At 46.4% G+C, this 14185-nt stretch overlaps 1 protein-coding gene across 11 annotated transcripts in view; it reads right to left on the reverse strand.

Annotated features, from left to right (window-relative positions):
- Positions 1-14185, reverse strand: part of RREB1 (ras responsive element binding protein 1) — a 161799-nt gene that overhangs the window by 32200 nt on the left and 115414 nt on the right. For all 11 annotated transcript variants that reach the window (XM_077353133.1, XM_077353127.1, XM_077353132.1 and 8 more), the window contains one exon: positions 12249-12388. In XM_077353133.1, the coding sequence (XP_077209248.1) occupies positions 12249-12388 (140 nt within the window). The remainder of the gene's footprint in view (positions 1-12248; positions 12389-14185) is intronic.

Below are 14185 nucleotides of genomic sequence, written 5' to 3' on the forward strand. Positions count from 1 at the left end.
ATCCTTAAATACAGGAATAAGAGGAAACATCTTAAAAATTATGTATAGATCATATTTTACACCATAAACAGCAAAAGGGTTAGCAGGTGCTTCTAAATCACGCTAGAAATGTCACAAAGAAATAGAGCTTCCATTTCTTGTTTGATGGGTTTGCCTGCCGGCTCAACATTTTTGGATTAGCATATTTAGGTACATAAACAACATCTTAAACAGCAAAAGAATATGCTCACCTAGGATAACCCTGTTAAGTATTTTATCAGAAGGCATTTCAAGGGAGGGAAAAAACCATGCTCTTAAAAATATGCTGATTGCAGCCAGACAACTGTTGGCACAGGCTTAGCAGCAACCATATTTCTCTGACGTAAAGGAACGGATTGGTAAGATATGGCATGTGGTACTGTCAGGAAAAATTGCAGCATCCAAGAAGAGTTTGGAAGGTAATATCAATTCTCAGGAAACACTTATCAAGATTTGGCTTCTATTTATTAAGTACCGGGATAGCTATAAATCTGAAAAGCAGGTTGAAGAAATGTTAAGGTACTTTTAATCAATTTTACTAAAATGTACAAATAAAATGAAATGTTTTGTAGCAATCCTAACAGTAAATGTGGAATTTTTGTTTTAGACTTCCGGGATTTGATGTCTATTCACACACGCAAACCTCCCCCCTTTTTTCTCCTGTCTTTTTTTCCTTGTAAGATTATTCTTCCTGTAAGATTGTTAGTTAATGTATTAATAAGATATAAAGTTGAATTTGCAATGAAATAATTTTTTAAAAACAATCTTGCAATGTAATAAAACTTCCTCACAGAGGCTATCATATACAGATGGGATCGTTTGAGTCTGAACAGAGAGAAGGATTTAAACGTAATTATTAAAAAGAGGGACAGCTAGAAATGCTATTCTTTCAAGGCAGTTATTCAGCTGCTCTTTAAGAACAGCCCCATTTAGCATACAGCATCAACCATCTGATATCTCTTGATTGTCCTATCAATAAGCTACGTCATTTAAATAGGCCATCAGATCCTACAGGTTTTGTTGTAAGCGTCATTAACACAGGAAACCTCACTCAGCAGCAATCTGGATCCATGGAGGGTTCTGCAGTGCCAATGGTACATTTTAAGGTTACAGCAATTATATTCTGCTCAATTCAGTGGAGGGTGGAGAATAGAAGGAATATTGGTTATGGCCCTTCTATTCAGAACTGTCCCACAAGTTCCATTCGGAACAGCTCCAAAAGGGCTGCAGATGTACATCACCATCTCTTGATATCTTGGATATTTTGGAAGTGTCATAATTCTAAAAAGCAGAGCCAGCATGGTATGGAGCAGGGGTGGCCAAGCTATGGCTCTCCAGAAGTCCATGGACTACAATTACCATGAGATTTTAAGTCCACACTCCTATCCACTACACCAATAAGGCACTTTGGGTCTCATTCAGGTAGTGAAAAGTAAGGTATTAAACACCAGATCTTCTTCTTCTTCGTACCTGTGTGTTCAGTGACATTGTGCACTACAGTAACAGCCTACCCTAGCAGCCTTGGTGCTGCCTTTCACCATGAAAACGCGGCATCGAAGGACATTACATTTAATAATATACGAGCTACAGGATGTTCTGTTCCTTCTACTGTGCTTTCAGTCATCTGAAGACCTGGTGCAACTGTGAGGCCCTCCCGCATCTCACTAACTAAAGTGTTTTAGATCTGAACTTGTTTTCAGATTTCTGTCGTCCCAACCCTACTGCTCTGTCCACTGGATGTCCTATCCTGTTGACTGCATTTGACGCACTCCGCATTTGACGCACACCGCAAAAAACACAGAGACATTCGGGAAACCCTCCCAGGGCCATCAAGAAACCCCAGAGTTTCACAAAAACCCAGGTTGAGCAAGCCTGATCTAGGCACAATTAAGGTCCCACTGATCTAAAGGGACAGATTAAGAATATACTTAATGCTCCTACACAAAAATAAACCATCAACAAAAGCTTAACTTGGCCTGCAATATGACGTCTGTTAATGCCTGCTCGGCCGGGGGTGCGGAGTGCTACCTGGATTTGTCCTTCTTTTATTATAGAAGAAACCTGACACCGGTTCTAATGCCAACAGAAAGTGTGTGTGTCTGGGGGGGAATGATGTTGAGCAGAAATGATATGCAAATCAAAAGCATGGCTTAATGGTTTGCATTGAAACATCACAGAGATAATGGAAGTCTTGCTACGGAAATTACTTTCTTACCCTAAGAAACAACTTTTGTTTGCAAAAGACAAGGACTGAAGCCCACCTTGAGACAGAGCACAGAAGGTCGTTCACACACACACACCAGCTTTGCAAGGAAAGGAAATCTAGCTAGCACTTTAAAGCAAAAGAATTATTCCTTGATGAAAGGATTCCATTGTTTGCTGCTGTGAAATGCGCACTGGTTTATGTCCTTGTTAACACCAGCCGGTTTGCCACATTGCCCCCCTTCCTGGACAAAACCCTTCTCTGTCTCCACATGCAGGGCTCTGAGAGAAGCCGTGTCCAACAGCTGCGCTAATCCCTCCAGTTGCGGGTCAGAGGAGCGATGCTGTAGTGGGAGCTCTGATGTCAGCGGGAAAGAGCTGCCGATCTGGCCCACAGCTCGAGAGCTGGACAACAGGGCAATTATTCATCGGCTTATAAACATTATGAATCTTTAGCCTCAAAAATAAATAAAGATACCGTCCGCCAGGACTAAACATTTCTTTCCCCGTTAACCTTGGGCTCAGCACTGGAGAAAATACGGGAGCGAAACATTCCCTGCTCCAGCAGGCTTGTGGAGGACAAAGCAAAAAGCACGGCAAACTCCAACGAGGTTCATTTACTCCTGAGATCTCCATAAACAAATCCAACGCTCAGGCTACCTCCCTTTTAGCAAGCTGTTCCGGGTGTTTTGAAATGTATCATCTTCTTCCACCTGCGAGTTATTCATCATGATCTGTGGATTCTGTAGATGCACTCTGACGTTTCCCAAAACGGCCTTACTCTGATCTTTCTGATCTTTCCAAAGAGGGGTTTCCCAACCCTCCACGCCCACATCTGGCCCGTGGTTCAACCTTGACCATGCATGGCCACCACTGTTCCCCCACCAACAGTGGGCTCTTTTTTTAAAAAAGGCAGTAGATCAATATACACCCTGACTTGGATAGCCTAATCTCATCAGATCTAGGAAGCAAAAGAGGGTCAAGCCCTCTTTTGGAAGGGCTTGGAAGGGAGGCCACCACGGAATAGCAGGAATAGCAGGCAGTGGCAAACCACTTCTCAATGAAAAACATACAGGGGCACCATAAGTCAGCTGTGACTTGATGGGGGGGGGGTCAATACAATGATAGCACACTGTAGCAACTCAGCTACTATCATTTGTTTTTAAGCTGGTGAAAAGCCCTCCAGGAGCATAGAGGAAGGGATGCCTGGCACTAGAAGACTGGGAGAGAACAGTTGAGACTTGACCAGCATGGATGTTCCCTTGCAGCTGCAAACACCTCTGTTGTCTTCACAGCCACAAGGAGGAAACTGTTCGCTCACCTGGAAGCTGCTGCTGCCTCTGAACGTGATTTGGAGCGGAGCCTCCTGAGGAATCACTGGACAGGGAAAAGCCTGACAGACTAAAAGCAGGGGAGGCTGTTATACCTTGAGAAGGAAGCAGGTTAGTTTATAATAAACGTGGTGCATCATTTTAAAACAGAAGCAAGAAAGGGTGAAAGGGGAAACAGAGGACAAAATATAAATCAGGACAGAGAACCAGCAGGACAATAAAAGTCATGTTGAAGTCACAGCTGTGTAAAACCGCTGAACTTAATTGTCCCTAGCTGGAGTCAAGTTTGGTGTGCCCTCTCTCCCTCTCTCCCTCCCTCTCACACACACACAAGCAAACACAACAGGCTGAAAATCTCTAGTGGCAGGTTGCTCCTCTTGCATACAGAACACCCAAGAGAAGGCAGATTCGATAGAAGGACGCCCTGCTGGATTTGCTACCCATCTTGAACTTCCATCTGGAATCCCAAGCTCACCTTGGCAGCACATTTTGCACGTCTCTCCTGCTCTATTCCCGAAATCCAGCAAGCCATTCAACACCGCGAGACATCCCGCATAGCTTCCTATGAGGGATGCCCTCTCCGTGCACACACGTATCTCAGACACCCTATCCGACTGCTTCAGATTTCTCAGCCCTACATCACTCTCGCCACATGACTCTGAGCTTATTCCTCTCTCCCCAGCTCTCCTCATTCTGCCGCTAGATCGGCCGAGCCTGATTTTTCTTCTCGACAAGGCTAGGACGGAAAGGTGTTCTAAAACGGCCTTCTCACCCTCTCTAAAAGCCTTGCAGAAACACCAGGCCTTCTCCCCGCCCCCCCCAGCCAGCAAATGTCCTTTTCCTGCTCAGCTAAGTAACCATCCTTATAGTCCAGCAACCTCTATTTATGAACAGTTAATATCCAAGCCAGCCTGGAAGAGCTGTGAGCATCCTGAATGCTTGCTAATTGGCTTGAAGGGATCACTTTACTTGTGCCGTGTTCAGCAGGGAAGCCTCCAGCTTTGCTGCTCCCAAAGACAATCCCCCAAAATAGAAAAGCAACCTCATTAAAGGGAGTGCTACCCTTTGCCAAGATTACCTTCCCCTCGCAAACATGACGACCAACGCAGACCCAGCTAGTAGATAGGGACTGGGTGCAGCCGTCCAGCCTGGGGACCCACGGGGTGCTGCTTAGCATTGGACTAAGAAACCGAAAAAGGCTGCAGAAATACGAATGTGATGCCTGATATTGCAAGTGCAATGCATGGGGAAAAAATTAAAATAGTATAATATGTGAAAATGCCTGTATTTATTTACATAGTTTAAAATGTTATAAAGCCTCAATGATAGCCTCACTACAGAATCAATTGTAAAAATCACAAACAAGGGCCAAATGGCCAAACTGTGGCTCTCCAGAGGTCCGTGGACTGCAATTACCATGAGCCCCTGCCAACTGGCCATGCTGGCAGGGGCTCATGGGAATTGTAGTCCATGGACCTCTGGAGAGCCACAGCTTGGCCACCCACAATTTAACTTGCTTTGTAAATACATGCATCCTGGAGATTTGGGGATGGGGCTGAGGGAAAACAGAGACCACAGTGGAGCACAAGGCCAGAGGCTGCTCTCAAAAGCATCCAGTTTCTCAGGGGACGTGACCTCTGTTGCCCTGAGATGAGCTGCAATTCCAGGGGATCCCCAGGTCCCACCTGGAGGCTGGCATCCCTAAGTCAGAACAAGGCAGATAAGTCTTCAGGGAAGAAAACCAGATGAAGCATATGCCCACCTAGGTGGTCATTTAGACAGTGCCTTGAATAGATGGGCTGAGGGAAGTAAAGTCACAACATTTGATGACTTGAAGCCACTAACAGGCTTAGAACAGTTCTACAGGAAAGTTCCCTCACAGTGTAGATTGTTCCTAAAGATAAAAAACAAAAAACAATGGCTGAAGGTGCCATTTTATCTGACGAGACTGAGGGAGATCCGGCGGGGATCTTTTTTCCTACTTCCCATCAAGGAGAATAAAGTCTGGGGCACCTCAGGAAAAATAATCTAATGCCAACCCTGCGAGGTGGGGCACTCCCCTACAAAACTGACAGGGAGAGATGCTGTGTTATCCCTGTCAGAAAGAGGGACGTATAAGAGCTTATTGTTCAAAATTAGAGAGGGGGGAATCCCAAACGTCACCCAAAACTGTCAGAAGACTGAAAAGGGCTGAGGCACCCATAGAAATCCCAGTGTCAGACTTTGAGTCACTGGAAGCAAAAACACATCGTTCAGCAAAGGGCCGGCAAGTCTGGAAACTGCAGGAAGATCTCAATAAGAAATACTTAAAGCCCTTAACTGTAAATGGCGAATAAGTAACTGGCGGGAGAGACACGGGGCTTAAGGTGACTTTGATCCTAAAAAGGGTACAATGCCCCCAAAGTCCATCTTCCAAAGCAGCCATTTTCTCCAGGGGAATTGATCTCTGTTCCCTGGAGAGGAGCTGTGCTTTCAGGGGATCCCCAGGTCCCACCTGGAGGCTGGCATCCCTAATACCACAGAGTCCCATCCCCCCAGCAGGCTGAGGCAGGGGCAGACTGGTGCAGGTGTGTCCCACCTGGGCAATGGGCTCTGGGCAGCCATTACTAACAATGGTTGTCTAGAGCCTGGTTGTTGTTGTTGTTTTGCACAACAGGCTGGTAGTTTCATAAATTTTAAACTTAAAACAAGCACAAAGAATCTGAATGCAGTTCTCTCTAGGTTTACGCAAGGACAATGCCAAGTAAGTTTATCTTCTTGCTGAAGCTATTATCTTCCTGCCACTTTTGGGTAACGTGTCCTGTACTTGTGGAGTGCTAAGGCTTTGTGGCACTAAACACCCGTTTAGTATTTCAACAAAGGAAACGCAGTAACAGAGCCTTCCTTTGGAGGAAGGGCAAGATTAAAATGTAATGCGGCAGCACCATTTTCTGCAGGAAACGCTGGAGTTTCTCTGTTTTTCCTGGGCTTGTACCGTGCTTCGCCTGCGCCACTGACCGCTTAGAGGCAGGCAAACATTTATAGTTGGGAACAGAACGGTGGTGAAGCCGCAGGCAGGGATGGGAGACGGGTAGGTTTCGAGAGAAGAAATCCGCTGTCCGGGGCTGCTTGTTTTCCCTGCTGGCTGTGTGGCACTTCCGTGGGCTACTAATTATATCATCACTCCTATATAAATGCACCAAAATAGCCGGAGTCCTGCTGTCCAGGACAGGCTGCAGAGAAGACCATGGTCTTTAAATAATCCTGGCAGGAGGGGAGCCAGAACGAGAAAAGACAGTGTTACATCACCTCCCCCAGAGAATAATGGCCACAAAGGGGACATCAGCCTTGCTCTAAGCTAACTAATGCCGCTAATTAGGGCATGTCTTCCCCAAACTTCAATAGGATGAGAAACTAAACGTGAAGAGCTAATTCCATGGTAAGAGCCTCAGGGGCATAGCTCTATTGTCAATTCAACAAAGGATCCTATTATCCCCCCCCCCAATCTACCCAAAGAGGAGGGGACCTCCTGGCTGTAATTGTCAGACAAAGATGCATAATTTAAAGGTTTCACATCAAAAGATAGGGCCAGCCTCTCAGGGGAAAAAGGGGGGGAGTCTCTCTCTCTCTCTCACCTAATCAATGGATTAAGCATTTATTTGTTCTTTGGTGTGTAAACAAAGGAGGGGCTCAAAACCCCAAAGATTCTGCATTTGTAAAAGTGGCTGGCTCAGCAAGGTAATGGCAGTGTTTTTAAACTTTGCCCTGGGGATTTAAATTGCTAATCTGACAATGGAAGCCCGGCCTAGGGACCAAGGCTGCCATTTAGGGGCGCTCTCAGAGAGATGCAAAGGCTAACCCAACCAGCCGCTTGCCCAATCTCATCCTCCGTATCTCTCTGATCTTCTTAGAGATTAAAAAGGAATCATTTGGCAAATAATTCTGCAAAACCTCACATACGCTGCTGCAGAAACCAGAACTCTGCAATTTAATACACCAAATGCCATAATGAATTGTTGGCTTGAGAATAGGCAGCAGAGACAAAAGAATGAATGGACGCAAATTAGAAACGGAAGCTACTGGGAGGAGGCATTGCCACGTCCTTGGATTTTTAGTAACTACTTGAGGAGAAGTTTGAGTCCAGGGGCACCTTTAAGACCAACAAAGTTTTATTTAAGGTAGGAGCTTTCAGAGGAGGCGGAGGAAGAGAGAAGAGAAGGAGAGCTGTTTTTTATACCCCACTTTTCACTACCCAAAGGAGTCCAAAAGCAGCTTACAAATACCTTTCCCTTCCTCTCCTCACAACAGACACCCTGTGACATAGGTAGGGCTGATAGAGCTCTGAGAGAACAGCTCTAGCAAAACTGTGACTAGTTCAAGCTTGTCCAGCTGGCTGCATGTGAAGAAGTGGGAAAGCAAACCCGGCTCTCCAGAAGCATAAATGCACACGAAAACACCTCAAATATAACTTTGCTGGTCTTAAAGGTGACGCTGGACTCAACTTCTGTTCTTCTGCTTCAGACCAAAACAGCTGCCCACCTGAATCCACCTAAGTAGGAAAATGTCAAAGGGAGACTCCAAGTAAGAAACTACTGGGTCAGAATTCATACTCAGATTTGATACTGTCAGATCTCAGTAGGGTCTTGGAACAGCTGGCTCAGTATAAAAGTTGCTCCTCCTTAGAAGTTTACGGGATGTATTCTGATTCCTCCTGGTTTGCCGGTCCATCAACAGTTGTGAGATCAGAGTGGTTCATTTTATCTTTTGGCTGGGGCTGGTTTTCACCTGTGCTCTGCAATGCAGCGTGGCACACTCTGGCTTGGGAAATTGGGCCTGTTGACGTCTTTTAGCCCTAATTCCCTCCCCACAATTCACAGCAACTCTAGGTATAACTCACTTTGCCAAATCAACACAACCGGATGAAGTAGGATCTGGCTTTCTTGAAAGCTGATGCCACGCCCAAAGTGGTGTGTTCTTAAGAGCCCACAACAACCTTCAATTGCCCCGACCTGGAGAGCCCAGGCAAGCCCAATCCCTTTGGAAGCTAAGCAGGGCTGACCCTGGCTTGTACGTGGATGGGAGACCTCCATGATGCAGAGGAAGGAGTGGCAGACCATCTCCAGACATCCCTTGCCTAGCTGCCAGATTATTCTTGGATCTCCTGGCTACACTACACAGGCCAGGTAATAAAATGTTACAAACCCTTTAGTTATTTTGTCTTCAGCAAACCAACAAGGCTACCCCCATCACCCCCACCACCTCTGGCACCCCAGAAAAGGTAAGGAAGTCAACACACCCTGTCCTTGAGGCCTGTACAGAATCCTGATGTGATAAATGGACCGGACCACTTCAGACAGCGGGGGGGGGGGGGGAGATGAGGTGGCAGGAGTCCATCCTTCACTGCTGTCTCTCAACCCGTAACAAATTAGCACAACAAAGAGAAAGGGGTTTTGGTTGGCCCACACTTTGCGAAAAAGAGCAGGAGCTTCGTCCACGGGAACAGGTCACACTGAGTGAGATGGCATACCCCTGCAAGGTGTGGCTTTTTCTCTCAGCTGAGAGCCCTACCGCCTGCTCCCGAAACGCCTTCTGCATTTGATGTAGCCCCAAGGCTGAGGCATTCAGATGCCTACACATATCTTAGTACTCCACATTAATTTGAGAATCTGTACAGCATCTAACAGAGCCTCTTGTGGCGCAGAGTGGTAAAGCAGCAGGCATGCAGTCTGAAAGCTCTGCCCATGAGGCTGGGAGTTCAATCCCAGCAGCCAGCTCAAGGTTGACTCAGCCTTCCATCCTTCCGAGGTCGGTAAAATGAGTACCCAGCTTGCTGATGGAGGGTAAATGGTAATGACTGGGGAAGCCACTGGCAAACCACCCTGTATTGATTCTGCCATGAAAACGCTGGAGGGCGTCACCCCAAGGGTCAGACATGACCCGGTGCTTGCACAGGGGATACCTTTACCGTTACAGCATCTAATGTAAACGTGGAGCCTGTGTGTGACCTGCACTGAATTCTCTCCAAATATATATATATGGGGGAGGGGGGATTGATTGACTACAAGAAGGCAGAAAATGAGAAAAACCTATTGCTTTAATGTTTCATTATTTCAGCTCCTGCATGTTCCTGTAGCACAGTGAGTTTCTCTCTCTGCATGCCTTTTTGGTTGCAACCCACTTGATTTCATCATGTCTCTTCCCCCCCCCCCCAATTTTTTTTTTAACTCCAGTCCCTTTCTGAGTTTACCTCTCCATCCCAATAATCTATTTGAAAGGGCGAGCTCACGGATGCAGTCATGCACAGCTTACACAACATCTTCCCGAAATGCATGAGGGTGGCTGGAGCAGGGATGTGAAAGATGCCTCTTGCAGGTCTACATCTGCTTTGCTCTCAACCTGGTTTCCCCAGCTCTCTTGCCTGGCTCTAACCCTACTTCTTTGGCAATCATTCAATCAATCACCTTTATTGGCATTATCTAGTTCTTTATCTGCAATGGAATAGTTGTCCTATTTCTCACATGTTCTGGTTCTGGAATCAATCTTAAAAGGGGTGGAGAAGGGGAGCATACTCATAAACAGTGGTCATTGACTGTAAGTCACTGTGCGTAAGGCAGGGGTGGCAGAACAGGTGTCACTGGACTACAATTCCCACAAGCCCCTGTGAGTACATGCCCAAAGACTACAATTCCCACTGGCAGTGGCTTATGGGGATTGTAGTTCATGGACATCTGGAGAGCCACAGCTTGGCCACCCCTAGCGTATGGCATCAGGGGACTTTCCTTTGTCAGGCGGCTGCACCTCACGGCAGGCTCAACAGGGCCGGTGGCTGTGGAAAGTCAGGAAAGGTCAAACAACCGCCTGGCTAACCCAACAGCATCCAGCAGGTTTCTGGGATTACCTGACATTCTCCCCATCACCTGATTTCAAAGACACACTGTGACTGCTCAGGTTGTATGAAGTCTTTTGCAGTGCAGATAACACCTGCCACACTGGACGGAGCTGATCTAGACAGAGATTGCGTTCCAGTATTCCCCCTACTGATTGATGGGGAACCCAGTCCTGCCTGTTTCTGTTCCGTCTGGCCACTGGGGGTTCTCTCCTGACCTCTTGCAGAACTGACCGCTGCCCGGCTCTGATTTCAGGCCTTCTCACCGCCAAACTCCTTACCCAGCCCCAGGTGTTTTGCCTTTTAGAAGAAGTCACTCTGGTATGGTCAGCCCGTTTTGTCTCCCCACCCGAATTATCTCGTATCGCCCTGGGAGATCTTTCTCTACGATTGGTGACCCTGGAGCCACTAGGGCTCTCATTTGCAACTACTGTTTCATGTTTCTCATCCCACACTACCAGCTTCAGGAAAACAAGAGCCGATTAGCATTCACCTGGACGTTATCTCAGTCCTCTCTGCAACACTGTAAGTAGTTGTACTGTCCCCACAGTTTAGAGAGGGACTGAACTGAAAGACGGTGGCTTGCGTAAGGCCATGGGCTCGGTGGTACACCTTCTGGTTTGCAGGCAGAACGTCCCAGTATGGTGTGGGCGAAGCACTGGAAAGCAACAGACTCCAACGACAGTATTTGCTGGCGTATAAGACTACTTTTTCCCCCTGAAAAACATGGCTCCAACTGGGGGGGTCGGGTGCACTTCAGTTGGGATAGACATAGCTGCCCATAGTGGCCCATAGTACTGTATTTTGAGTGGAAATGTTGGGGGGTCATCTTATACGCCCAGTCATCTTATATGCCGGCAAATACGGTACTTCTCTATGGCTAGACAAATTAGCAGACTTAGCAAAAATGGCAAGACTTACTAACATGGTTAATAAGAAACCATTTGAAGAGTACGACGAACAATGGTGTTCTTACTTGGACTTTCTTAAGGAAGATAGCTAGTATTAATGTTTAGGTTAGGACCAAGTATAATCAATAATATGACGGGGATTGACCATACTGTTTCTTAAGACAGTACTCTGTTATTTCTCTCTTATTATGTAACAATATTTGCTTTGCTAGCTGGTTTCCCATTTCTTTTCTTCTGCTTTTTTGTAAACGTTTTACATATAACAAAAATAAAGAATTTAAAAATAAAAAAGGGTCATGTACTTGGGGGGGGGGAACAGCTGCACCTGAGACCCCAACAAGCCAGACTGACCTATAAAGCAGCTTCAACGTGTTCACTCAGTGCATTTGTGAGGATTTCAATAGCTCAAAGCATCACTTTATAATTAATTACCAGCATTCCGCAGGGCTGTAAGACGGAGCTCTTCCACCAGGCTTATAGTTGAGGCTGGGCGGTAAGGAAGATCAGCCCCCCCCCCCACAAACTGGCGGTAGAGAGTGTCACCCCCCCCCCCCCGTAGTTGACGATGCAGAGACTAAACGAGTAAGACTAACATTGTTACTACTGTGACCAATTGGTTACCAACTATTGTAATTTTATTGGAACTTATTGTTATCGTATGGATTTTAGGGGATGGGGTTATGTAAGCCGCCTCGAGCCTTCGGGGGGGGGGGGGAGGCGGGATATAAATACAACAACAACAACAATAATAATAAACAACTGGAATCGCTCCAGAACAACCTTCCAGCCCTCAGTGGACCAGGTTCAACAGAACTTAAGCTGTTGGCAGCGAAATGAGTTAAACACAAACATCACCATCAACATTAGTCAGCGCAAAACACTTGGCCTGTCAAATCATTTCCCCCAAATCCAGTCTCTTACCTCAGAGAAGTATCTGGGTGTGCCTCCATGTGGGTTTCAAGCCCATACTTGCAAGAAAATTCCTTGAAACACACTGGACAACGATACACCTCTTCCTCAGTTTTTTTTTCGGTTTCGCCGCTTTGTGGGTCCTCCACAACCTGTTGGGGTGCAGAACAGAAAATGACTGCAACCGGATTGACCTGAATGCAACGGGTGCAGGACTTAGAAACCTCATCCCATACGCTATTACATGGAGTCATGACTTTGCTACAGGCTACTGAAAAGGGACTCGTACCAGAGAAAACAGATCAATAATAATCTGGCACAAATTTAACTGTGTAGGGCTTCCTGACCATGGCTTCATGCTGCAGACCCATCTCAGGAGAAAGAGGAACATGTGAGATCTTGTTTAAACCGGGTCCTTGGGCTGCTGTGTGTATCCATCTTTCCATTCCCTCTCCCTTTGCTCCCTTACACTGTAGTCCCCACCAGACAAAATAACAGCTAAGATCTTTAAGTCACAGGAGCAGAATCCCACAAGTACAAGGGACCTTTCTCATCCTCCCCTGCTTCACTGCAGCTTTCCATGCCCTCCAAAACTGTGCTGACAATTTTTCAGTGGGCCAAAAAGAATAGTGTACAGAGAGAACTGAGCATCCATAGCAAGTAGAGATTAATATTTAAAAAGTCTCCCCTCCTCAGTGTATAAAAAAGAGACTTTGTCAGAAGAGCAAGCTGCTAACAGAAGAGGATTTTAGGATTTAGCAATGTATGAAGGGGGTTCCAAAAAAGGCAGCCTTCTTCCAGGTGGGGCCAGGTATGCACCCACCAAAGACAAGGGATTCCCGGAAAGGCAGTGCCACTGTTCTACTAGTAGAACTGTCTGTGAACAAATGACATTAAAGTTGTATAGAATAAAGAGGTTCTCTTCCTCCTCCCTTCAGGCTGTTATTCTGTTACACAAGGCCTGTCTCTTTACAGATGTTTCTCACAAGCCACTGCAGGTCTATGCAGTACCAAACATCTGTCCAAGAATACTAACTTGGGTAACAGATGGGAATCGGCAGAGGGAATCCTTGTTGGAATCTTGTCTGACTGGTGGTGGAAAAGTGCTGTCAAGTCACAACTATTTATTTACCAGTTTAACATAAGGCATGCATAGTGTAGCCAGGATATCTGAGGATTGTCCCGCAGCCAGCCAAGGGACGTTCAGAGATGGTTGGCCATTGCCTGCCTGCCTCTGCGTCATGACCTCTAACGTTCCTTGGGCTACCACCCAAATCCTTGGGAGGTCTCCCATCCAAATACTAACCAGGGTCAGCCCCTGTTTCACTTGTGAGATCTGACCTCAACCAGGGCCAGAGCTTTCTCTATTCTGGCCCCCACCTGGTGGAACGAGCTCCCACAGGAGGTCAGTGCCCTGACGGAACTTGAACAGTTCCACAGGGCCTGCAAAAGGGAGGTCCTCCACCAGGCGTTTGGTTGAAGTCGACCAGAACCACAGCTCCCCAAGGGCCCTCCTCCTGAGCCTCCCTCCTATGACACCCACCATAATTCCGCCCAACCCACTGGGCTATCAGTATGAGTTAATTCAATGTTTCCCACATTTTTCTACTGTCCCATGTTGCTTGTTGTTTCACTTCATTATTGTTAATCTAAGTTATCTGTATTGTTCTGATTTACGTGGACCACCCTGAGCCTTCAGGGTGGGCGGTGAATGAATGAATGAATGAATGAATGAATGAATGAATGAATGAATGAATGAATGAATGAATGAATATCTGATTTATGGCAATGACACAGAATTTTTAAAGGGGGCCAGAATGGTTATTCTTGAACTTCACATTGCTTCATATTACTTCCAGCTAATGGCTTCAATCCCATGATAAATCTCTGCTGATAGAACATCTTTGCCTCCCTAACTCCCAGGGGAGTTAGAGGTCTGCAACGAAGGG

This window comes from Paroedura picta, chromosome 9 (genome assembly GCF_049243985.1).
Source record: "Paroedura picta isolate Pp20150507F chromosome 9, Ppicta_v3.0, whole genome shotgun sequence".
NCBI classification, from domain to species: Eukaryota; Metazoa; Chordata; class Lepidosauria; order Squamata; family Gekkonidae; genus Paroedura; species Paroedura picta.